This window comes from Cylas formicarius, unplaced genomic scaffold (assembly GCF_029955315.1).
Source record: "Cylas formicarius isolate icCylForm1 unplaced genomic scaffold, icCylForm1.1 PGA_scaffold_10__41_contigs__length_53128322, whole genome shotgun sequence".
In the NCBI taxonomy this organism is placed as follows: domain Eukaryota; kingdom Metazoa; phylum Arthropoda; class Insecta; order Coleoptera; family Brentidae; genus Cylas; species Cylas formicarius.
Genome location: NW_026844214.1, coordinates 37304591 through 37331061, shown reverse-complemented (window position 1 = coordinate 37331061; position 26471 = coordinate 37304591). Strand labels below are relative to the sequence as shown.

Sequence of the window (26471 nt, the reverse complement as noted above, 5' to 3'; positions counted from 1 at the left end):
ATTTTGGTTACATACAGATTTTTTTTAAATAAATTGTTTATTGACATGTTTAATAATAGTCTTAATTTTCCTGTGTCTATAGGAGGTTGTACAATTGCTTCTTGAACATTTTTTCCGCTTAGATATTTTTTATTACTGGCAAAAAATAGCTGGTAATTTTATCTGCCAAATTTCTTGCAATTTAATAGTAGACACGTTGCAATATTTACTTGAAAAAGAACATGTAGAAATTGCATAGTATCCACCGGGTCTTACAAATAAAAAAGAAAATCTCTTTTGCTAATCAACTAAAATAAAGTAGCAACTAAATTATTGAGGATTCTTTGTCCAGTAAATAATTTAAAGAATGGGTGAGCATCTAATGAACCTAACCTATAATAAAAACCATACGTTAAAATTTTCAACAAAGTGGATAAAATCGAAATGGGCTTGGTAATTGAACAATTAGATTTTATAAATATGCGGTTGATTGTTATTTTTCTTATTTCAGAAAGGGAAGATTTCCAAGGTCAAGCGCAATAACCAAAAACGCAATAAACTTGTAAAACAGGGAATTATTAAGAAGGATTTCACTAAACATGTTAAAAATACCAATAAAAAGCTAATCAGCAGTTCTGTCAACTCCAAAAATAATCAAAATATGTATGAGGAAGAGAGTGATGATGGAGATTTGCTTGAAATGGTGGAAAGTGAAGATATAGATTTTTTGAAAGAAGCAATTACAAACCAATCTTATGAAATCTTGAATAAAGTGAAATATACAGGGCAAGTTGTCTTCTGAATGTAATTCTTTATTATAATAATTCCTCTTAGGCTAACATATATCAATATTGACTAGCTAGCAGGAATTACAATTCTCCAGTTCATTGCTTACATTCTAGACTCAACATGAAACCAAAGAAACGTAAGTTAGAAGATGATGATGATTTAGAAAATAGATATGAAGATGAAATTGAGGAGACCACTGGAAAAAGAGTAAAAAATTTGCTGCCTATTAAAACAAAACATGGGCTGGTACTTCAACAAATCATTGAAGATATATCTGGTATGTCTGTGTTAACACCTCATTTGTTGCCACCCACATTTTTAAGATTCATTTAGGATATTTCACATTGAATCTTCTATTTATAGTGCTAGTATTTTGAAAAAAAGGATTTTATAAACTTTTCATTGGACAATAATAGATGATAATCGATATTTCAGAAAATTACCACATCAACTTCAAATTTAAGTATTATTAAAATGGAATACACAATACAATATTAAATATATTTTAGAAATATAATAGAAACAATTTTGAGGTATTTTGTTGTTTTCAAAATTCCCATTTTATTTCACTTAATTTAAACCAATAGAGTATGTATAGTATGGAAAAACAAGAAAAAAGGCACTCCTTTACACCCTTATAAAACATAACATAAACAAAAATGGTTTCTCTCTAATGCTATCTTCCTTAATACTTACTGGTAGTTTCGCAAACACTGATCTGTAGGTAAATCAAATATATTTGGACAAAAAATGTGATTTATAATGAGAATTGAATTTAATCAACCCAAAATATTGGATAATCACAATTTTTTCTAATTTTGCGGATCACTTAATTATAATGTCTACTATTTATAGGTGAAGAGGACAATGAAGACAGGAAAACAGCCACAAGCCCAGACCAGGCACAAATGTCAAATGAAAAGAATGGTGATTTAGGGGAATACTTTTTAAATGAAAATAAACTTGATTTATCAAAACCTGTTTTGCCCGCACAACTCTTAGCTGCTCGGATAGAAACTTTGCGTCAAAAAAAAATTTATATCGGTTCATTAAGTTCGGGTCTTTTAGAAAATCCCGAAGAGAAGATTGCAAATTTTACAAGGCTTTTAAAAATTATGGCTGAAGATACAACAGAAGCTTATTTTACAATAAAAAAGTTGGTGATTGTATCTTTGACTGAAGTATTTAAAGACATTCTACCTGCTTATGAAATAAAAAATCTTAATCCCCAAGGAGTAAAATGTTAGTACTACTTACCTTGTTTTTAATTGCCTAACCAGAATGTTTTATTTCAGTAAAAAAGGAAACCCTAAAGCTTCAAAAATATGAAGAAAGTTTGCTAGCCTACTACCGGAAATTCTTACAGAAGATTGAAAAATATTGCTTTTTTCTAGTTAAAAAAAAGGGAGATACTAGAAAATTGTCAGAGGTGAGTTTCAGTATCAACCACATCACACTTTGAAAATAAATATTAAGATATTCTGCCAAAGTACTACATCCTAACTTCTTATTACATATATTAGTAAAACCTTGATTTTAATTACTTGAATATCGAGAATGTCTGGCTTGCTTAAATTTATTAAATAATCTTTCCTTGGGAATGATTTTGAGGTGACTCATAAAAGCCCTTTGATTTAGGAAGACATCAAACTGGCAGAAACATCTATACACTCAATGTGTGAGTTATTGGTATCCCATCCTTATTTTAATTATGCTCAAAATATTGCCAAACTGCTTGTGCCATTCCTAAATAATTCTCGAAAAAATGTGAGAGAAATGGTCAAAGTTGCTATTAAGACAATTTTTAAAGAAGATAAAAAAGAAGCAATAACTTTAAAGGTGTGTTTTAATGAAATGACAAATTTATAGCTAAGCTAATAGCATCATTTTTAAAGATTCTGAGGCTGACAAACAACTATTTGAAAAACCACACGCATGTTAATGCTGATATGTTGGAAATATTATTAGAGTTAAATTTAAAAGATGTCAATCTGGATCAAGAAAAGGAGCAAGATATCAGGGAGAAGAAAATGAAAGCAAAAAAAATGAAAATTTTGCAAATGTCGAAAAAAGAAAGAAAGGTGGTGTGTTTTTACTTTTTTCTAGCAATGCAGTTCATTTTTCACTTTTAGAGAAAAAAAAAACTTCAAGAATTGGAGAAGGAAATGCTAGAAACAAAAGCTGAAGAGAATCGACAAGAGAGGCAGCAGAATTTAACAGAAATCACAAAAGTGTTATTTAATATCTATTTTAGAATTTTAAAAAATTCAGAAAATTCCAAATCATTGTCGACATGTCTTGAGGGATTAGCCAAGTAAGATATTTATAGATTAATGTTTCTACATAGTCTACATGAATTTTTGGAAAAATTACATTTGTACATACGTTATGGTGGATTAAGTAATAAAAATTTGTAATTTTAGTTTAATCCAAAAAATATATAAAAAGTCGTTGGCGCACACTAGTATTTATAATTAAAATGCTTTGTGTTCAATTGTCCAAATTGGAAAAAATAGGTTGGCATAAATATCTTATAACAGATTTTATTGAAATTTGACATTGCTGTTGGCATTAATAAGAGACTACTTTAGCCCGAATTTGCCTGCCAATATTAAAAACAAAAAGAGTGTCACCGTACATATCTGTGTTGTAGGTTTGCACACATTATTAATCTGGAGTATTACATTGACATGGTGAAAGTACTTGGTAATTTGTTAAATGAGGAATGGATGGGAAACCGTGAAAAACTGCACTGTATTCAGACCATTTTTAAAATACTCAGTGGACAAGGAGAAGCTGTGAACATAGACCCTTTAAGGTTGACCTGTTTTGTTTATAGTGTGTTCCGAATATTGATGAAACCATTTTTTTAGCTTTTATGCAATTTTATATAAAGAGTTACTAGTAATTAACGCAGGTAGAAACCATGAAAACTGTGAGGTTATTCTGAATACTTTGGTAAATGCTTTAATTAAAAGAAGAAAAAAAATTACAAGCAAAAGGACAATTAGCTTTGTTAAAAGATTAATGACCTTAAGTTTGCAACTACTCCATAATGGGTAAGTATGTACAGAGAGATTCTCAGAAAAGAGTTTGGATGAAACAGAAACAGAGTCTTTTCAACTTTCAAAAGCAACAGTTTTGTGTAGTTTTTCCAACATTCTTGTTTTAGATCTTTAAGCTGCCTCTGTTTGGTTAAAACGCTCATGCAATTAAACAAGTCTCTGGACATTCTGTTAGACTTGGACAGCACTGTTGGAGAGGGTAAATTTCATGCGTGTAGTGAGGACCCAGAATATGCCAATGCATCAAATACAGCCTTGTTTGAAACAACATTATTGTGTAAGCATTACCATCCCATCGTTAGAAAGTTTTCAAAAAATATAGCAAGTGGTGTACCAACAACCGGCGATGGAAGTTTACCGGTGGAATTTGGCAAAATGTAAGTACCAGTGCCGCTTCCGTTTTAGGGGGCATTTAAAGAGTATTCATTCAAATACAGCGATTTTCGCAAAATGTGAATCAAACATATACTTTGAACATTTTATCGATGCATTATACAAAATCATCATCAAGATCCATGTAAATTAATTTATAAGGACATGTTTGATTTTGGAATGCTCCTCATTTATCTTTGCAAATATTTTCGAAAAACAATTTAGTTTCTAGTTTGCTTATTTGCTTTATTTTAAGGTGAAAAAAAAAACTTTTAAAAACCCAGGTAGGTATAGATATAAATTGGAATTAATGAAAATTTAGAACTTTGTGTAATGTGTCATAAAATGTAGGCCCTTCCATATGCGCAATTGGTTTCGAATGGATTTGAACATTTTGCGAACTAGTTTAGAATTTAAATATTTTCATTTACTACTTTCTTACTAAGTTGTCTTTGTTTTTTCTTTTAATAAGAAATTTACTCTTATTTTTGAAAGACACAATAAGAAACGTTATAATTTCCTGATTAAATGGTTTTTCAACTGATTTTAATATTTTTTAGGACCACAGACCAACTGTACACCAATTTTAGTATGTCAGAAATGGCATTCAATCCGTCCGTGCCCGTGTTGAAAAATGTTCAATGCAGAACAAAAATAAATAGGAAACATTTTGTAGATACTGCTTTTCAAGACGATTGTAAATTTATTTTAAAAACAAATGAACATAAGGATCCGTTTTGGATTAGCATTTGAGTTGGTGTAAGTTCGTTTTCAATAAAACTAATCACGAGAAACTTAAGTAGTAATAAGCTATCTAACCTGATAATTTGAAAAGGTGAAAGCTATATGTAATTGATATACTTCGCGATAATTGCAAATGCAACGATTATTCAAAACATCTCTAGTTTGCAATGACAGTGTTCATCACACACATCAACCGATTTTCTACTTCCGCTAGTAAACAATAATACTCTCAAGGTATTTTTACCTGCACCGCAAACTATGTTTCAGCGTTTTCGAAGTACACTAAGGAGGTGTTTATATAAAACCTAATTTAAAGCATAGTCATACACTATACAAAATTTTGCTCTTAACTTATTTTAGTGTATTTTGCAGCTTAATGGGTTTCTGGAATAATCAATTGAATTACCTTAAACAAAAACTTTAAAAACTTTACAACTCACAATAATATGCTAGAGCAAAAACACTTTGCTACTTACAAACTGAGTAGAAAGAAAAAAAATTACACATGTTATTAGAACATAAAATTCTTTTCCTATTAACTACTAGTTACTTTAGCTACAAAGTCAGTGTTGGTAGAGAAGAATATTGCTAATTTATTTTGGGTACAAAACAAAAAGTTGGGTTAAGATTATAGAAATTTATTATAATAATTAATAACCAATTAACTAATCAAAATAAGAAATACATGACCTTGCTATACAATGATGCAAGTACCACAGCAATCTATTTGATTTTCGGATAATTCATCATCTCTCTGTGCTTCGTTACCATACATTGAGTTTACTAGGACTTCTCTACTATCATCGGTACTTGGCCTGTTTTGGTTCAATTGTAAGTCAAGGACACCAGCAAACCTTGACTCATTAGCTGGTATTGTGTCTTTCTTTTTGGTATATGCTTTAATCACACCCTTTTCATTTGGCTCTGTTAACACAACTTTCGTAGTTGTAGGACTGAACTGTTGTGATATGTTGGCATTTTCTTTATTAGTTGATTTTTTAAACTGGTTTATAATGCCTTGTTCTTTCCTGAAACAATTTTCAGTTTTAATATTGAACAAATACAAAGAATGATATAAATAATCAGAAAAAGTTCTGTCTTGGGTATATGTGAAAACGTTTACATTTATTGTAGTACAGAGAACTTACTGGGATTATTCTATTTCTCTTTGATATTGAAATTTATTTTTTCTGATTTTGATATTACCATCTTTAATTGACCAGTCACCTGTGCAGAGCAAATTTTATCACGATATAAAAGACGGCAGCGGGAAAAAAAGTTCTCTTTCCATCCGCTGGTTGATGACCTACTACAAAAACTGTGTGCAGAGGGTTTGCACTACTTATAGTATTTATTATATGCAAACAATTTGGCGATTGTGGTAGGAGGAAAATTTATTAGTTCTCTGTCGGAGCGCAATTAAGATGCTATAAAAATCGTAGAAAACTAGTGCCACAATGAGCAATTAACAGTTAATATGAGGAGGACGATGGTGTTTCTTTTACTAACTAGTATATGGAAAAAAGCTATATTTTTCCAAACCGGTAAAGTATTTAGGAGTCAAATTTGATAAAATTCTTAATTGGAAAACGCCCATTCAAAGGAATAAATAGGGTAACAATTGTACTAAAAATAACACTTCGACTGTACTGTATGTATAGGGTGGGCCTACCTTATCTCAGAACTATAGGGAATGGAGTCTAAAATTAAATACAAAAGTTAATTGGGGTATTCCAAGCCTTCAATTTAGTTTAATTTTGTATGTACAGTGTGTTTCATTCTTCCTGAGCGAGTATCAACTTTCTTACTTTAAATGGAACGCCTGGTATATTCATTTTTGAACTCTACAAAATTCTGGACATATTTTGTGTCTAAGGTCCTATACCTAAGTCTAACTGTTTTGTTTTACTTTAGTAAGTTTTGTTGTAGACAAACGACTAGAATAACGGATTTCTAAGAAATTTCGGTACATAATAATACAGCGTACGCGAAAAATAAGATTACAAAAGGAAATTAAAAAATTGTCAAAAAACTTTTTTTTTTAATGGAAACTACCTATTTTTATAATCTTGTCATATTTAGCATCAAAAATTAGGGCCATTTTATGTAAAGTTATATATGCCTAATATTTTTACTTTTTGCAATATTTCTTTTTAAACATTTGTCTATCAGTTAGTGTAAGGTGGCTATGACGGCGTTTAAACAAAATCAGTGCTAGAAGGCTGCTTGCTTTACATATCGAACAATAAAAACCGGACCCTGGCTCGTTATTATATTATTTTTTAAGGAGGCGACCAGAAAAAAAAGATCGACAGGATTTACCAACACTTTAGAATATATTGAACTTTGAAAAAAGAAAAAATAGACGCCGTCATATTTTAAATATTGAAGAGCAACTTAATATTTTGTTGCATTTTGCACGGACCTCTGAAGATTTAACCCGAAATGCGTCTTTAGATCCAGATGTAAGAACAACGTTTCGAACGTGCCTTTAAACAAACAACTGGAAGCCCTATAAATTCTGTCCAGTGCAGAAATTAGTGCTACGAGATCAGGTTAAATTTTTGCATCAATCTTTTCGAGACACTTTTCAGAAAATATAATTACTAATATTATTGGAAACATATTTAGAACCTCAACTAAAATTTTTAATCTGAAAAATACGTGTCAAAGACGGTTAGACTTGGGTATAGGACATTATACACAAAAAATGTCTATTTTTTTGGATAGAATGAAGATAGATAAAAATGAAGTAGGATATCAGGTGTTCCATTTAAAATAAGAAAGTTGATACTCGCCCACGAAAAATGAAACACCCTGTATATACAAAATTAAAATGAATTAAAGGTTTGTAATACCCCAATTAACTTTTGATTCCATCCCCTATAGTTTCTGAGATAAGGTGGTGTCCCAAGATAAACAGCCCACCCATATGGAGCGGCGGTTGTCTAGTGGACAAGAAACATGCAGGTGAACAAAGGGTAGCCGCGTAGCGTGCAAAGCTAAGCAAGATTTGTGCAAGGCCAGTCACAGTGGACATGGACATAAAACATAAAGTCCTAGGATTGCCTATGGACAGTGGTACATATTGCATTGATAAACATTACGGGACTCAAATCCCAACGATTCCAACAATAGCGGCAGTAATGTCAACCAAAATTATTTGAGGCCCCCCCCCCTCCCAACAACTAGTAAAAAATATACCATTTTTGTTTTTATCTAGCTAAAATTAAAGAATGTTCTGGTAACCAATCTTATTACAAAATTATCTCGATTGAAAAATACTTCTGAGAAAATTGGAATTTACCAATTGGTTTTGATAACAGCTAAGTATCTAATTCTCTACCAAATTTTTGGTGGATCGTCAAAATTTATAAAAATTTATTGCAGTCAAAATAGATCAACATGATCTGTCTTTACAAAATAATTTAAAAAAGTTACCCTTAGATGAAGACACAACAACATATATTTGTTTCATTTTGCATACCCTTCATCAAATTGATCGTTTTGCTGCGTTCCTTTGCCGTTATTATCATACCGGGAGTTCCCTGGGACTGTTGTATTACCATTTTCTGTATTTTGTTGATTTTTATTTTTTCTGGTATTACCAACATTAGTTAGTCTGTTCCGGTTTAGTCCTAAGTTAGTGACACCCGCAAACCTTGCATCATTAAACAATGTTATTTTCTTTTCAGTATATTGAGGGTCTTTCAATGACTTCATAACATCGATTGTATTTGATTCTACAATTTGACTAGTTGCAGACCCCATATTTTCTTGTGATCTAGCATTTTCTTTGTTAGTTGATCTTTTTGTTAAATAAATATTACTATTTGTAGTCTCGATCTTTTTCTGTATGCCAGCATTTTCTATGATTTTTGAGTTTTTAAAGTTATTGTTCACTTTATTTGTGACATGGTAGCGGCGTTCCTTTCTGAAACGATTTTCAATTTTAATAAGGAAAGAACCTCCCACGTAGTTTGGCGAGATGGTGACAGAATCATTTGCACATTGACTAAATGAAATTTAGCAGAGTTAAAGTTTTGTTTCAATCAGCAATAGATGTAAAACTTTATTAAGTTTATTGTGTTACTTCTTAGATCATTAATGTCAGCCGAAATTATTTGACTCCTCCTCCTTCCAACAACTATACAATTTGTAGTCCTTAACAAGCCCACTATTTACTTCGAAATAACATTGCATCCCAAAAATATGCCTCTTTTTTTTTTTTTTTCTTGAAACACTGGCATATGCTATACAATTTTGAAAAAATACCTCACTGAAGTTAATGAGTGTACTGGTAACAAATCTTATTCAAAAATTATCTCTTACTTTATATGCCCTATATTTCGGTAATGGTATTTTGCGCAGCTAGTGCCATCCAATTTTCGTTGGCATACCATGCAGTAACACCATTTTGTGTCTATCTTATCCACAATTTCCTATAAATGAAAAAAAAACATAATGAAGGATACTTAAAATTTTTCATAATATCTCTTAATTTAATTTTTCAAAGGAACTTCTTCGTCGGTTTTTGCTGAGTCGAAATTGCTGACGTTTCGCCGATCATCCTGCTTCAGAGCTGGACTGAAACAGTTTCAGCAGGATGATTGGCGAAAGGTCAGCAATTCTGACTCAGCAAAAACCGACGCAGGAAGAATCCAGAAGTTTTGTAAAAAGTATATCTCTTAATTTATTTGAATATGTGCTGATCATATAAAAGCCTTAAAAAGATTTGCCAATATTCGCTTTTGAAACGACCATAAAAGAAAACTAAATACTACACCTCACATTACAGCTTAAAACTCCTAGACAAACCAAACGTTATTTTTTCAGTAGTGTCTAAAAATAAAATGATGTAAATCGATAAATCTATTTCTACTTTTAAAACTTACTTAACCTACTTAAAACTTGAAGCAAATACAAAAATTATGTTGCTATAAAGAAAAAATACAGCATTCTCTGCTTCACAAAAATCAACAGGGCGATTAAAAGTAAGTTCCTACCCCCACAAGTCAAGGTTCCACAAATTATTAGTATGCTGTTGCTTTCGAAAATATAGCTTAAATTAAATTAGGAAAAAATTGTGTTCTTTGAAGCTTATTTACCCGTTTAGAAAAATTTTCATGGCCTGGTAAGATGTTAGGGAAAACGGGAATTTGACAATATCGATTTTTTTTCCCACTTTATTTGAAGAGATCAAAAACCAATAACGCTTTCTCATTGGCACTTTTAAGGTATTTTTAGATTTTTATATCCGACGTTTCGTTTTCAAAAAACGATCATGAACTTTATTTTTGTATATAGCCCGAAAAAAAAATACACTATGTATCTTGATTCCATTTTTATGTAATTATCGTCGAATATCCATGAAGAAAAGTTTTACATGCTTTATATGAGGGTTTGTTAAAAACCAAGTTAACCAATATTCTTTTGAATCTGAATAGCAGTTACGAAAATGTGTACGTGATGTTTTAAGTTCTACAGTTAGAAGATCATACTTATGTTTAGAAACTAACGGAAATATGTTTGAATTAAATAAAAAATATGTTTATTACTTTGATGTGTTCGTTACTTAAATTCAGTATTCACCTAATTAATGCCTTTAAAAAAATAGAAAAGATGCAACGTTTCTTTTAACCAAAAAATAAAAATGAATTTGTAAAAAAAATGGAATCAGATAAAGGGTCTACGATGAATATGATGTTAACAGTTTTAACCATTTTGAACTTGGTTTAACTATACAAAACTTAAATATATTTGCCATACCTTCAAAGATGGATTTATGTTTCGCCGAAACCAAGCTGCACATTGTGTAGCATGTGTTTCGCTATTGAAATGCATAATGGCCACCATTGGAGTTTTCAATGTAACGCTGCATATGTTGCAGTTTGTTTCAGAAACATCTTTCTTGAAAAGTGTTATCCAACCAACTTCTATTGAAAAACCTAGGATCTGTTTTTATCAATAAACAGATTTTTCAATATTTATCAAGTCTTACCTCTGGAAATAATTGACATAACCAGATTATGTATTTGATGGTGCATAATTGTTTTTCGATGATTGTCAGTTCTTTTAAAATCAGTACTGCAAATAAAACAATATTCCCAACTGGAGCTAAAAGTATGTATTTTAATGACATGTCAAAATCTTGATCCATCCGAAATATATTTTCCTTTAGAAAAAGTCAATTATAGATTTGGGCAGAGAAATAATTTGTTCACTGTGATTATTTAGTGTTTTGTAGAAAAACAAAGAAAGATATTTGGATGGATTCCCATTTTTACACAAACCACTGCTACATCAGTTAACATACAAGGTAGCAGCACCAGCTGTGGTAGGCCTTTGATTTCCTTGTAATTTCAACTCTTTCGTATAGTTTTTCTAAAATAATATGTGATGGTTTACTTACAAAAAACTCCACTCACCTTTAAATCGAATTGAACTCTAAGATGATTTATCTGTTCTCTAATGAATGATTGTAATATAAAAGGAGAATATAGAATAAATTAGATTATTCTTACCGTCGGCACTCCAAATTTGTGACTATGTAACAGCCACTGTTTGATTCTATTTCTATGATCAGTACACCTATAGTGAATTTTTAGAATATTTGGGGAAGAAATATTTACATTACACAATTTACAAATGTTCGGTAATACGAGCTCTTTTAAATTTTCAGGCCAGTTCGCAGTGACTACAACCTGAAAACGTCAATACTTATTTAGTACTATTAGGTTGTTTAGTGTTAAAAACTTATAATCCAACTCGCTATTCTTCTAAATATTCCGTTGTCTGCATAGCTACTAGGATATAGTGGCCCTGTTTATGCTGATCCATTCAACATGCACATGCGCGAGAGTTAAAATATCGTTTTTAACCAATGACCTTGCAACATTCAACAACCAAACTGGCCGCTAACAGTGCGTCCATAAGTTTGAATGCGACATTTTTGCGGCAGTATTTTCTCAAAATATGCCTATTTTGGGAAATCGATTAAAGTATGCAAAAATCGCTGTTTAGAAAGAAAATAGTGCAAAGTGGAGGTTAGTGGGTGAAATGTAGAGGCATGCATGGAAAATCACTACCTTCTCTATGAAAATATGAATACCACCTGCGGAGCATCAATTTTTACTGTAGTAGGGCTGCTATTTTATCTAATAGATATATGCAGAGTACCTTATTTTATTCATTTACGAGTTTATTTCAAGTTAGAAAAAAAAACACTTTCAAATTGCAACTTTTGGATTTTTTCCTTATTGGAGTGAAGCATCCCTTACATTTTGTTTTTCGCTCATCTACATTAATTTTATTTTTTATATTGGATTTTTGCAACAAAAAAATTATAACTCACAACCTTATTGCAAAAACGTCGGCTGAGTTAAAAAAAAACTTTTGAAATAGATCTGAAAGATAAGGGAAATATAAGGATACAGAACCAATGAGGAAACGAAATAATATTTAGTTAAGGCATAGAGGCAGCTTTTGCAATATTATCTTTATTATTACTTGAATTACTTTAAGTCTAACAATGCGGCATAAAAAGTTTCATAGAGAATGTATTGAAGGTCTTAAAAATATAAAATCGAAAGCTAAAAATTTCAATTTATCCACTATATTTCCAGAAATTCAAAAGAAGTCGAATTTTAAACACCTTGTATAATGATAGAGTTTATAATTACCATTAAAACTTAGAATTAAGATATTTGATATACGTACCTCTAAAAAAGATGCATTATTTTGCAACCACAACTGTATATTGTTGTTATGTATGTAACTATTACAGTGATTTGAATCAGATTTCGGTTGAGGTATTAAATTACATAATTTGCAAAAATCTCCGCAGATCAACTTTTGCAATTCTTCTGGCCAATAACCACTGGTTTGCAACAGATTATCTAATGGAAAAAGAATTAAAGCAAGTATCAGTAAATCATATTGTAGAATATATATTAACAGTAACACGAAAAAAATTCGGGTCTTATGGTTTAGTATTATTACTTTAATAAATTCAAATTCCCTCAAAAATAGTTTGTTAAATATGAGTAGTAACACAAAAGCTCCCATTCTAAAAGTGAAAGCTAGTTTAATTTGTAGAGCTTACTGCGTACTGAAATATTGAGTTTGATAGTTTTTCAATAGTACTAAGAAAAAATAGCCTAGTAAAGTGTGTTCATAGATATAAGAAAGTGACTAATTGATACGAATTAAGGAAAGACCTGGGCAAGCTGTACGAATGAAATATGGCCGAACAGCTCCGTACTTTGCTTAGAATTTAATTATTTGCGGTTTTGTTAGGAAAGATACTAAACAATATTTATTTATTTACGTATGTTTAAATCTAAAATAAAATTACAAATTGTTTTTATTATCTACTTAAATTACTTAAAATTATTCACATAATATATCAGTATCACTATCGCTATCATCGTCTGTTCTAATTATTATTTGATCTATATTATTTGCAATATGGATATACGATTGTTCTGCTTTTTCTATATGTTTAACATAATTTGCCCAACTTTGTGGAGGGATGTTAAAAACTTCGGTTTGTATAAGTTTGAGGACATTGGAGTTAACACAGGGAAAAACATTGTTACGACGAATGGCAGATTTCAGTTGATACTAAACATGTTCAATGGGATTAACTATACAGTGGTAAGGTGGAAGCCTTAAAACTGTATGCACTATATTTTTGCATAATTATCACAGACGTATTCCTTTCGTAGGTCCAAGCTTTGTAGAACCTCAATTAATTGCTTTTTGGTATAATCTTTGTGAAAATAAGTGTCGTTATTATACATGTAGTTTTGGATTGTTGCTTTTGTGTCACATGAGGAAGGGGTTTTAGTCAACTGTCTACTGTGATAACTTGCATTGTCCATTACAATGAAGCTATTAGGAGGAATGTTTGGAAATAGTTTGTTTTAAAACCAACTATCAAAAACATCAACTGTATTACACACAAAATAAGAATGACTAGTAATAAACTTAAACTAAGTAGTATACAAAACCAAAGAATATATTAAACACAGGTAGGTATAAAATTATTTTCTATTACGGACCACAATTTTGCCTGAATTTAAATTCCGAAGCTTTAGGTAATAATCTTCTTAATGACCACCCTTGGTTAATCCCATTCAAAAGCGATTGGTCACTTTCTTATATCTATGAAAAGACCATACCTTTTTATGTGACCTCAATAAAGAGGCAACATGTTTTATATAGAAAAAAAAAAAAGTTACTTTCTTGCATGTACACCTTATATTTAGGAATGCTGTGTAGCATAGAAAAAACTAAAATATAACCCATCAGAGAGGTACTTGACTAATGGTGCAATTGGGCAAATTATTGAGATTGTGAATAATCTCATAAATGCAAATACTTTCCTGCCCTGAAGTGTTGGACTTATCAAAACTAACCAAAGACAATGACAATAATGGAATGAACTTAGTACCTATTATACCTCGTACCAAACCATTTGCCAGAGTAGAAACTACTTACCAGTCTGATAGACAAGATCCCCTGATTTAACAGAATTTATGCTCTCGCCATAACTCTCTTTAATTTTAACAGGAAACATTTTTGCAAAACACGTTTCTCGTGTACCATCGGGATTCACAATTGCAACATTGGATGCGATTTCATGGTCAGTATAAGGAATTGGTTTCAGTGATTCATAAAACGAATTGTGAAGTGAAGCATTAGACTCATTATCGGAATTGTCGGGCGATATCCCTATATGAATTTTATGCATTTCTTTAAAATCCTCCTAATTAAATAATTCAAAATGTTATTTGGAATTTTAATGTTTATTAAAAAATATCTTACCATTGTCGAAATCCCGTGGTTTCTATAAAATTAATATCTTAATTTTAAGGGATCATATTTTCGCTTTAGCAACATACGGTTGACTGTTAAAAATAGGCGATAACTGATAAATGATAAACATAGAACAAATATGCAAGTGCATTTAACCGTTACGGGCACATGGACAACTACTAATAGGAATTACCCAAATAGGGCCAAAGATTACACAACTATTGATATTTTAATCAAGTCTGAGCATTTTCTTTAAAAAAAAGTGTGTTCACTTTTCTGTTTTTTTTTAACCCGATAGAAACTACGCAATTTCTACATATATTAGACGTGGTAGACACGATGCGATTTTTTCGAGCCGAATGGGCTTGATTTTGGTAGAATTTTGTTTTGAAAGTTTGCTTTTTCAATTTTGAATAAACGATACTTTTCAGCCTTTTTCGGTGTTAAATGTATACATTTTATGCAAAAATGTTTTAACCACGCATATTATAACTTGTCGGTGTACAAGAAAAATCTATAATCTCAATACTAGAATCCAATATACTAAACTTGCAATGAAAAAATGACCATATATGTATAGAAGGTTCAACAGTGCAAAGTTATATTTTTAAGTCATCTTTATGAAAACGAACGCATTGCGCTGATTTACACGCACAAATTCGGGAATATGTGGAAATTTTATCTACCAAGTTTCTTCCAATGTGGTAGTTGACACGTTAGAATATTTACATGTAAAAATTGCAATCTGTCTACAGGGAGTAAGAATTGTCTCCCATCTCGCTTCTAGTCTGCCGATTTCTGGATATTTACTAATAACATAGTTAAATTTGTGAGCAGTTTAATGAACCGGAATTATTTGTAAATTGAATTATTCTTTACACTAGCGTTAAGTGTTTTTTTTTTCGTCCAAAAAAAAAGCTCTCATTGAACACTACAACTTGAGAATGGATAGGCTTATTTATGATTATGTTTTGATAGAAAGACTGAAATTATTTATGGGAAATATTAAAGTGGTGTTCTCATTGGGAAATATCAATAATCTGTTTTGTACAGTATACAGTGTACAAGATTCTTTATAATCATAGATAAATAACTGTTCTATAAGACATTGCATATGCTGATACTGATACATAAGATGCTGTATAACCATAAAGAACTTTTTATGCAAAATGCACATATGATATAAAGCATGCCATTATGACACTGTAACAGTGTACTAGTGTAAGATATCTAATATTCCAATGAGGACCTGGCTTCTCCAGCGCTAAAAACGAGATAAAGATTAAGTTCCAAGTCTCACTTCAGTTCCACTATATGTTTTATTTCCAATTGAATGTCAACCTTCTCTTTTGAGGGTCAGTTCAAAGATACAAAGAAACAAAAAACATTTATCAGTATACAGGATCAGGAGTTTGAGTTTTAAGTATGCCATAACGACTTTTGATAATTATTCTTTGCTTCGAATATTTATCCTCTGGAGAAAATCTGGCAGGATGTGCTGAGTGAGTCAAATGTCCGTTTGGATCTGTTTTCTTTAATGTGTAAATCCTACTTCCAGAATCGTCCACATAATACATGAGATACATAATGATACTAAAACAATTTATGCTATAATCACCATAATCATACACTACTATTGCATGACGATAACAAAGTGAGAGTCAATTTAAACTTACATTTTCAATATTTTAATAAAAACTATACTCAAAAATTAGAAACCCTATTATTCTTGCGTGGTCCGAAGCGTTGGATAGGATTAACGATTAAGGTTATATTAATATCCCAACTTAAATTCTTCCTCTGCGGCCTTTGGGCAACCGTCTGGAAAAAGCTAACTTATGGTAAGAAGTAAGAAGGGTATGTCTTAGTGATAAGAGATTGGGATTCTGTGGTGAAGCATTGAACAAGGCGGTTTAACCTCCGCTCGCATCCTGCAGAATCCGTTGTATTGGTCCAAAAAACCTTGATATTGGTCTTTTTTCATGTGATTCTCTTTCGGAAGTATTTGGTGATCGTTTTTAAGTGTTTCAATACTGCCGGGCCGGCTGTTTTGACCGTTCACGCCGGTATGAAACTCAAATGGGCCGGATGGTTCGCGGGGGCATCTGATTTTTTTCAAAATCACTCAAAAATTGGTTATATTTATTCTTTTTACTTGTTGGTGAAACACCAAAAGCGAAAATCCTTGACAGAAGTCGGCAATGGCCTAATGATCCCAGCACTCATGCTCAATAGAAATTTGTGAATCGCATAATTGAATTGAATTGGGATAAGATTCGTTAGGTTCAATTTTCACTCAAATAGCTAACATAAATTATTCACCCAATTCGAAAAGAAAGGTCGTTGGTTAAAACGGAATTTTAAATCTAGCGCATGCGCATGTCGAATGAAACTTTTTTTTCATAATTGCTACATAAGTTTCTGTATTATTGGCATAGGCAAGCTAGTTTGAAACGTCATGCTTTGTTGGTTGAATCAGAGTTTTGAAATGACCCGCTTGTGCGTATATTGCATGCAGCTTCTCAACATTTTTTAACGTCAGAAACGTGTATTTTGGTTATTATGAACCAAGTACTGCCATTTTTAGACCTTATTGAACCCAATTGTATCAAGTCTATTACACCTACTCAAAATATTTATTTAAAATCACCTCTCTCTGTAATGACCTGAAATTATAATACATAACAAAAGTGCTGTAATATTTTTAACCAATTCCTCCTTAAGTTTAAGAGTATAATAGGGTACATGCTACAAAATGATGTTAATATAGTAGATATATATTGGGTAATTTATAGGTAATTCCTGTGACTCTCGAATTTCTTCAAACCAAACTTGCAATTGGGACCTCCATAACCTGTAATATGTTTTTTTTTAAGGGGTTGACTCCGTAACATCTGTCTGAACATTAAAACATACAATCAATGAAATAAAGTTTAATGGTATTTAAATTTATAATTTAATTCAGGCTTTACAAATTTCAAAATCGGTAGTATCACTCTGGTTCAATTTCAAAAACAACTGGTTACTTAAATCCAAAATGGAGACAAAGGCCAGATGACAGCTCAGCTCCGATAACATTTTCTCTGGCAGTGTGTTCTGCAATTGCTTGTACAGATCCGAAAATTGCATTGGAATTATTTTTTGCTCTACCGATATTTCCTTGAAAAAAATAAACAAAATAAATTAAAGATTGACCATTCTGACCATACAGGTACTAGATATATAGGGGTTTTACCTACGTTGATAAAACAGGCACTTTTGAAACAAAAAAAAAAACCTTCAATATGCGCACTGAGTCATAAAATTTAGGCGCATGACATGCGCATGTCTTGATGGTTTATAAATTTTACCATATTCACAGCCTCTATAAAATCTAATAACTATATATAGCCGGGGCCATAAAAGTATACTCAAAATATACAAGTTCAAATATTCAATTCTTTTGGCCTATCTTATACACACACGCACTAATATCATAAATGGTTGCAGAAATCTCTTAAAAATCTGAAAAACATTGCAAAAAAACAAAATCGGTTGTCAATTTAGTTGGTTCTTAGTACATATCGTAGCGACAATATATAGCTGAAACTTACATCAGTTTTTCCTTTCGTCAGTACTTTCCAGATGGCTACTTTCAACTTTTTCATGTCCATTTTCTTCGCTTTTTGCGCATAAGGCACATACAAAGGGTTGACCTGTGATTAACATTGGAGCTATATTTATTTAGGCTGTTAGAGTGGGTTTATTGGTAATTGTTTACATAATACAACATGGTGGAAAATTATTCAGTAACTAATCTTTAAAATATTACCATTTCAGGAACATCCACCAGATTGTCACCAAACAAACCAACGGGAGCCGCCTCAGGAGTTGTAAACAATTCTTCAAAGCCATGATCATTATTAATATCGTCAAGATCATCCTGAAATAAATGTAATATGTTGTATCCTTGTTTTTAATGGAACACCATTGTCTTAAACCTATTTTAGAATCCTGCGTGAAACTTCACGCAAAGTTCATGTAGCATACCTTGTGTGTAAATCGCTTGAGAGAGAATTCAAATTGTAATATATATTGGATATGAAGTCCAAATGAGAACTCAAGAAGTTTGTAATTTGTTTCATTCACCTCCTGTACCAATATCATCTTGTACAGATGATACTTTTCTCTTTTTAATACCTGCAAAACTGTTCATTATCCTCGACTTCTAATAAAATTTTTATTGTGTTCTCATTAGTTTTTGAACGATCTGACCTTACATGATTTTTTACATACCCTATTTCTATAAATTTTCTCTCAATTTTACTTTTTCGACATTTTGCGTTAAGCAATTTACAAATTTCAATCATCTGAGTTTCAGTTAGATGCGCCATATTAATTTGCTTTACTGACAGAAATATAATAATAAGAATTTAATAATTTTACTGGTACAAGCGACTTACGCCTTTTTATTATTTTGCTCATAAAAAATAACAGATATCCTACATGAATTATGCGTCAAATTTGAAACAGAATGCGAAAATTGATTTTAAAAAATGGAGTTCCTTTTAAAAAAAAGGAACTTGTATGATGTAAGTATGCGAATATTTTTCTGGATTTTAATTATATATATATATATATATATATATATATATATATATATATATATATATATATATGATGACACTATATTCCGGGATATCATCCGTTCGCTCGTTGAACTCCGACTGGAATCCTGCATCCGACTGGAATCCTGCATCCGACTGGAATCCTGCCTGGAATCCAGTGTTCGAAGTGTTTTCGGAGCGCGAGCATTGAAGATGCCAAGTGAGATTTTGGCGAAACGTCTGCAGGATTCCAGTCGGATGCAAGATTTGCAGGATTCCAGTCGGATGCAGGATTCCAGTCGGAGTTCAACGAGCGAACGGATGATATCCCGGAATATAGTGTCATCACATTTTTCCATCCGTGAATCAATACGTGAGAATATATATATATATATATATATATATATATATATATATATATATATATATATATATATATATATATATATATATATATATATATATATATATATATATATATATATCCTTCCTTCCCTTCACTCACAGTTTTGTTATTTGATATTGTTTTGTAGTACGTTGGTCATTCTCAAATTGCTTTTCGATTCTTGCTGGTTATAATCAAAAATACGTGGATTTTTTTAACTTGCTAAGTGACAAATAATTGAGCAATAAAGTTCTAATTATTGAATGATTTAACATGATCGCATCCAACATAACAAAATACATACTTACGTCATGCTGGGGCAAATAATTTACATCGGTAGGATTGTCATACTTGTAGGCTGAAACATCGCAATCCACCAATTCAGATTCACTCGATTTTTGCGACAATTTTATTTTCCTTATAGTATTCGTCATCAAATAATCTAAATTCTGTTTGAATCTAGGATATGCTGTTGGATCAGGCAGCGGGACACAAAGTCTAAAAAATATAAACTATTTTTATAATCATTAAAGTTATGCCACTTGCATTTTAAAATGTTTGAAAGCAACAATAGAATAATTGATTACACATACCTGATAATAATATTTAATTATAATGAACTACAATTAATATAATTAACATTTTGAAATTTTTCGTTAGCCAACCAATCCAAACCCTTGATGTCAATTCTTTACTAATTTATAGTGAGTTCCTTACTTGCTTCTATCTACTAATTTTACATTTCTTTGGACCGCCTTCTGACTAGTATCATATGCAGGTGCATTAATGAACTGCTCCAAATCGTGTGGTTGCCAGTCTTGTTTTTTGCGCTTCTTTCGTTCAATTGGTGCTTGGTGTTCAACTCGACCTAAAAAACAACTGTTTCAATAATTCAACCAAATAGATTTTTGTCTTACCAGTATACATGGATGTGCTGGATTTTATAAATTTTAATTTCCAATGGCTGGGTCCCGCCCAAATATCTTCCATTCTTCCAAACATTGTTTGAACCAAACTGTTCATTGGGCACTCAGATCTTTCGATTGAAGAACTATATTGGTTGGTAGGTCTTAAATCAACTATATACTCAACGTCTTCACGAAAATTGGGCACAGCATTTACTTCCTCTACATTGTGCACTACATAAATGAAAATTCACTGTAATGTATATTAAAAGAATTTTACTTAAGGTAAGTATTCTATAAATTAATATTCGAGGACTTAAGAAGAAAAGTGTGGAACTTAAATTGTAGAAATAGAGCGAAAATTATGTTAATTGCCCTCAGTCAAATGGGTAACGGGTGGACATTATATCACTTAATCCATAAGAAATGCTATAGGGTAGTCCGAATTATAATAGGGAAACTTTAACGGCCTATCCAGTCAATAAAAATAAGTCAAAAAGTTTATGTAAATTATGTAAAAAAACACTCCTTATGGAGAATGAGGTGTGTTGAAATATTGCGAAAATTTTTTTTAAATCTTTTAAATTTTGTTTACAAACTTAGTATTATTGCCACTTAAAAACAAATTTATAGCATACATACACTTGTTTTCGTGTAACCAGTGGCGTTCGTAACGCCGATAGAACAAGTGGCACGACAATGGTTTATCACTAAAACAATTTTTCAGAAAAAAAATTTGTTTGCATGTGCATCTAATATTTGCAAATTAAATTAAGATATGCGGGGGCTATTTAAATTGTCTTTTATTTACATAACAATTCTAGAAATTATAATAATAACTCAATTTACCAATAGAGGACACCATTGAAATAAAAGGAACCAACACCTTCAAATACTTGGGATTTACACTCTCTAAAAATGCTACTACAAAGGAAGAAATCAAGAATAAGCTAGGCTTGGGCAGACAACTCCATTCGGTTATATGGGTCAAGAACCTCAAGAAAAAAACGAAAACGTTAATATACGATACAATTGTAAAGAGTATAATGACATATGCAGGAGAGGTATGGGTAATAAATAAAAACAATAAAAGGAAAATCCTAGAAATCAAAAGAAGAATGGGCGTACAAAACGATGTAATACACCACTTAGAAACCAAAAGACTCCTATCGTACGGACATGTTAGAAGAGCGAGGAACACATGTATGAACAATGTGACGGAATGGAGCCCGATTGGAAGAAGAAGAGAAGGGTGGAAGGAAGATCATGTAGAGATGAAATAGAAGAGTCAATGCAAGGAAGACAATTGGGAGAAGGATCATGGGAAGATAGGTCCAAATGGAGAACCCGATTAAAGAAAGGAAGATGGCTACGGCCGTGGACTAATTAGATAATTAATTTGAAAATAATTATGATAATACCTACCAGCTTTAAATGCAAAATATAAAATAGGATAAACTGATTTTTTTAACAATATTTCAACACCATGTCTGTATCTCCGAAATGGAACATTTTAGGACATAAGTTTATATGAACTTTTGTTTATCTGCTATTAAAGTGTCTCCATTATAATTCAGACCACCCTGTAGAGGTTGAATTGTGAAACTGTTGAATTTAACAATAATAACTTATTTAATGTGTTGCAACATACAATCATCATCATCATCATCACCCACTCCTGGTTCCTCAAAGACATGATGTAGAGATCCGTCCATTTGGTGAATAGGAATTCCATTATCATCAAAAATCAGTTGATCTGCTGAATCCATGGCAACATCGCTCAACCTACAATAAACACCACAAATTTAATCGAAAGCATTTTCTGCCAAAATCTAATCATCGCTCTGCTCGCACCATCTCTCCATACACAGCATATTTTAAATCAATTGCACCCATTCAAAAGTTATCGCAAATAGAAATTTTAATTTAAAAAAAAGTGTGACGCTAATTGTGTCACCAAGTATAAGTTAATTGGTTCTTTATAAAATGCTTGTAAAAAGAGGTATTTTTCCTAATTTAAAGAATCTTAGAAATAACATTCATTGTGTTACTGTATTTAAAACTTATTATTGCCAGGGTCGAATGTTTCACATGTTTAGCATATCATATTATTACGTTCGAGGACAAACTCGAGTTACTTGTTCCAAATCAATAATTACCATAACAAACCTTATTACTTGTCTTATTAGGACATAATTTTCTCCAGCCAAAACATCCAGTGGTACCACAACCATTTTATAAAAAAAATTGAAATTATTTTTTTAGAATACTAGGTACAATATTTAATCTCCAAGTAATGCATGCACTGGGATCACAAAAACTATGAACAAAAAAAATAAGTAAACTGGGTTTTATAGAACAAATAATAATTTTTTAATCTGGAGATTTGCAATTTTTGATCTAGTTGGTATCAGAACTTTAATTGCTAATGGTCCTCATTCAATATAGTCTGGTCTATATCAATTAATGATTATAATAATGGCGACTTTCTTACTCTTTCTTGTCATCCACATTCCACTCATCCAAAGTGAAGTCTTTAAATGGTATGCACAGACGGAAATTATCCAATTTCGGTGCCTTAAAGGAATACTTTTTTTGCTTGGTGATTAAGCAATCACCATTTGTGATCCACGACTTATCTGTACTCCTTAAAAAAATATTTGTTTATTGAAAATGGACACCAAATAAATAAAATTAAATATTTTACCAACTTACAGTGGCATGAACTTCAAACATGAGGAATCCATTTTTAGTGTATTAGTAAATAAATTCTCAATGGCGCTAAGATTAGGATCGGTTCTAGCTGAGAAAACACAAGATTCCAATTTGAGTAAGGAATCTTGCCAATTTTCACTGTTAACAGTAACTTTTTTTTTGCCATTCAAGAAAAATTTTGGTTTGGCCCTTTTCTTTCGGACATGATCTAACACTTCACCTTCACCAGTACTTACATCATTTGTGGCATCTGAAAAGTATAATCTTTTTATAAAGACAATTCATAACAAAATTGTTAGAATACCTACCTTCCGTGTTCTGTTTAAATTGACGAGCCAAGTTACTAGCCATTCTCATCCCTTGCTCATATAAACTGTCCACTCTAACAGCATATACCTTTCCGGCAACTTCAAGTGAAGACCCTACAACCCGGAGTAAATCTGTCTGTACATCGATCTTAACCATATGTTTGAGAGCGTCAATAATTTGTAAACCCCAAACATTTTTTGGATTAATCCTCTGTGAAAAATGCGATATTTAAAGTGGAGAAAGGTAACTCTTCAATGATAACTTACATTTTCATTATAAAGTTTAGTACAAAATTGGATCTGGTATTTCATGTCATCCTCACTAAACTGTTGAAAGCTATCATTTAATGAGGAAGACGGTAAATTTGTTATTGATTTGCGTAAAGCCACTGATCTTCTACGTTCCGCTCGTTCCAATTCATCATCAGTATTTTCCAGAAGCACAGGGGTTTGTTGTTGATTCAACTGTTTTACCGTGCGCGAGGAATTCATACTTCGTCGCCCATTACTATTTAATCTATTTTGTAAGCACACTTGCCTCAAAGGAGTTGAGGTGTTACGCATAGTGGCTCAATTTATGAACACTCAAAGTAAAACACTTCCAAAATAAGAAAAACTCCCAAATACAAAAACCGAAACCGTTAACCATAGATAACATATATGTAAGTTCTGTTTAAAAGGATTTGTATCAATCGTAAATCAAGTCTTTCTTCTTTCTTGGCCAAATAGCTGGAATCGTTCAGCCATATAAATGTATTTAAATAATGAATTACTGCTATTTGCCAAATTTGCCAGGATAATCGGCCATTGTAAAGGATTAAATTGCACTTTTGTATTTTTTCTCTTCTTTTGATATTTTTTTGTGTTCCTTTACTCCACGAATAACAGTTCCAATTTTCATAAGTTGTTTTGTTACATCTTGCATGCCTGCTCTTGTTTGCTTCCTTTTTAGTAGTGGATTCATGCAAGTATCCATTAATATTAACACTAATTTAAAATTTAAAGGAAAAAGTTAAATGATGCTATAGTGAATCCAGGTGGAGATGCAACTCCCTTAAATTATTAGTTAAACTAAAACTAAACTTTAAACTTTACATTAATTTCTTACTTGAAATCAAATATGCACATTTTTTTTTAAACTCTACTTTTTGAATTTACAATTCCAAAATTGATCGCGTCCAACTGAAAAAGAAGTTCTGAATGAAAAGAGGTCGGACCAAAATGGATTTTTTTTCTACAACAAAGAATAACTTTTGAAGTGAACATTAATTTTAAATTCACTCGCTAAATACCGCCGTTGTCTTAATTTTTTAAATTGGGGTAGGCAATATAATAAAAATACATTTCAAAAATATGTTCTTCATGATAAATATTTTTGACCTATCAAAAATTTGAGGTTCAAAAAAATTTTAGTGGTAGGGATTTATTTTATTTTTTAGCTTTTAATTTTTACCATAGTAGGGCCGCCACTATATTATGGTTTGTTTGTTGAGTTTTTCTACTATCTAACTAACGAACTAAGCGAAAGATAACGTCATTGTCCAAAATTATTTCCATACCTTAATATTACCTATGATGATACTAACCTATGTTTTTATTTACGTAGTTTGTACCATGTACATACTTCTTGATCAAAGCTATAGCAATCTGCTAAAAAAATTATTACAGTTATGTGAACTATAGAAATAGGACTCTTAGAAAATTCCATCTAGCCCTTAGACATATAGAATCCCTGCCTACGCTAATTGTACAGAAACTCGTGAATAATTATGTCACCAAATTTTGAGGTCTGTTAAATATGCGCATGCGCGAGATTTGAAATTTTGTTTTTAACCAATGGCAGCTCTAATTGGAAATTCTGACGTTTGACCCATAAGGCCTTATGGCTCCCAACAACCAACATGGCCGCTGTCAAGTTGTTAATGTTTGGATGCTGCACTGGAAACATCTAAATGGAAAAAATGTTCAACAAGCATCTCATGTATAGACAGAATGCTCATTCTTTCATCGCAAGTCTAGTAATTGCAGAAACTTTCGCCTCCCAAATATATTATTACGAAAATTACCAATGGACAATTTCGTTAGGTATGTAGGTGTTGGAAAATATAACCACGAAATTTAAAAACTAGTATTAAACAACTCAAATAATTAGCTCTAAATGTAACAGAATTAACATTACCAAACGCTAAAGAGTGTGGTTTACTATCTCCAAATTTAAAAAACATTTTGCTAGCAAAAATTGCATGGTGGCTACTGCAAAAATTCCCCGTCAAAAATATTTAACTGCAATTGTTAAATGCTAAAAGTACATGTATAAATTACATTGTGCCTACCGGGCTCTAAATACTAGTATCAATTCACACAATAATTTACCTATATTTTATTGCCATCTGGACTCAATTGAAATAACCAAAAATTACTTTTCCAGAAATGCTCAGAATTTTTTAAAAGTGTAAGTTCAAATGAAACATTCTAAAATGAAAATTGTCTTATTAAGAAATATTTTTTTCCAGATGCACACTCCAGCCTTGTTTTATAGACAAGATTGTGGTTTATGCCACAACTACGACTTACGTATAATTATAATAGCATTTTATATAGTGTTTTATTAACTCGTTTTGAAGTTCACAGAAGATATAGTTGGAGAATAAACACAACGTAAAAATATAAATGAATAAATACATGAATTATTTAATAAGGCCTTTATTGAAAAGAATAAAGTTGCTTATAAACACAATAAGAAATTATATATATATATATATATATATATATATATATATATATATATATATATATATATA

At 31.4% G+C, this 26471-nt stretch overlaps 4 protein-coding genes and 1 long non-coding RNA gene across 9 annotated transcripts; 2 read left to right on the top strand and 3 right to left on the bottom strand.

Moving 5' to 3' along the window:
• Nucleotides 1-55: 55 nt before the first annotated feature.
• LOC132707994 (nucleolar complex protein 3 homolog) lies at nucleotides 56-12659 on the top strand. Of its 2 annotated transcripts, XM_060680055.1 has the most exons (13): nucleotides 57-432; nucleotides 491-765; nucleotides 882-1045; nucleotides 1624-2010; nucleotides 2064-2197; nucleotides 2407-2607; nucleotides 2664-2849; nucleotides 2901-3082; nucleotides 3422-3586; nucleotides 3642-3827; nucleotides 3941-4210; nucleotides 4766-4964; nucleotides 11632-12659. In XM_060680055.1, the coding sequence occupies exons 1-12, from the start codon at nucleotides 424-426 to the stop codon at nucleotides 4956-4958; spliced, it is 2352 nt and encodes a 783-aa protein (XP_060536038.1). In that variant the 5' UTR covers nucleotides 57-423; the 3' UTR covers nucleotides 4959-4964; nucleotides 11632-12659. The 2 variants fall into 2 exon arrangements, with proteins under 2 accessions (XP_060536039.1, XP_060536038.1); XM_060680056.1 differs by lacking the exon at nucleotides 2407-2607 and having other exon boundaries at nucleotides 56-432.
• On the bottom strand, nucleotides 5237-15194 carry LOC132707996 (uncharacterized). 2 transcript variants are annotated; one of them, XM_060680060.1, is made up of 10 exons: nucleotides 14781-15188; nucleotides 14454-14721; nucleotides 12669-12847; nucleotides 11474-11653; nucleotides 11266-11333; nucleotides 10951-11066; nucleotides 10719-10897; nucleotides 9282-9391; nucleotides 8437-8883; nucleotides 5246-5977 (listed from the first exon to the last, which is right to left on the bottom strand). In XM_060680060.1, the coding sequence occupies exons 1-10, from the start codon at nucleotides 14781-14783 to the stop codon at nucleotides 5644-5646; spliced, it is 1884 nt and encodes a 627-aa protein (XP_060536043.1). In that variant the 5' UTR covers nucleotides 14784-15188; the 3' UTR covers nucleotides 5246-5643. The 2 variants fall into 2 exon arrangements, with proteins under 2 accessions (XP_060536044.1, XP_060536043.1); XM_060680061.1 differs by lacking the exon at nucleotides 8437-8883 and having other exon boundaries at nucleotides 5237-5977; nucleotides 14781-15194.
• An 856-nt stretch (nucleotides 15195-16050) lies between these two features.
• LOC132707997 (H/ACA ribonucleoprotein complex subunit 3) lies at nucleotides 16051-16604 on the bottom strand. The gene is made up of 2 exons (XM_060680062.1): nucleotides 16448-16604; nucleotides 16051-16364 (listed from the first exon to the last, which is right to left on the bottom strand). Exon 2 carries the CDS (start codon nucleotides 16355-16357, stop codon nucleotides 16163-16165), a length of 195 nt encoding a protein of 64 aa, XP_060536045.1. The 5' UTR covers nucleotides 16358-16364; nucleotides 16448-16604; the 3' UTR covers nucleotides 16051-16162.
• Nucleotides 16605-17636: 1032 nt separating this feature from the next.
• On the bottom strand, nucleotides 17637-24711 carry LOC132707995 (condensin complex subunit 2). Of its 2 annotated transcripts, XM_060680057.1 has the most exons (11): nucleotides 23938-24711; nucleotides 23671-23881; nucleotides 23363-23612; nucleotides 23142-23294; nucleotides 22299-22432; nucleotides 20660-20881; nucleotides 20460-20610; nucleotides 20051-20240; nucleotides 18583-18693; nucleotides 18365-18466; nucleotides 17637-17930 (listed from the first exon to the last, which is right to left on the bottom strand). In XM_060680057.1, exons 1-11 carry the CDS (start codon nucleotides 24232-24234, stop codon nucleotides 17733-17735), a joined length of 2019 nt encoding a protein of 672 aa, XP_060536040.1. In that variant the 5' UTR covers nucleotides 24235-24711; the 3' UTR covers nucleotides 17637-17732. The 2 variants fall into 2 exon arrangements, with proteins under 2 accessions (XP_060536040.1, XP_060536041.1); XM_060680058.1 differs by lacking the exons at nucleotides 17637-17930; nucleotides 18365-18466 and having other exon boundaries at nucleotides 18581-18693; nucleotides 20047-20240.
• A 277-nt stretch (nucleotides 24712-24988) lies between these two features.
• LOC132707998 (uncharacterized) lies at nucleotides 24989-26389 on the top strand. 2 transcript variants are annotated; one of them, XR_009619806.1, is made up of 4 exons: nucleotides 25075-25457; nucleotides 25514-25755; nucleotides 26099-26122; nucleotides 26184-26386. It is a non-coding gene; the product is annotated as an uncharacterized LOC132707998 (long non-coding RNA). The 2 variants fall into 2 exon arrangements; XR_009619805.1 differs by having other exon boundaries at nucleotides 24989-25755; nucleotides 26184-26389.
• The last annotated feature ends 82 nt before the right edge of the window (nucleotides 26390-26471 follow it).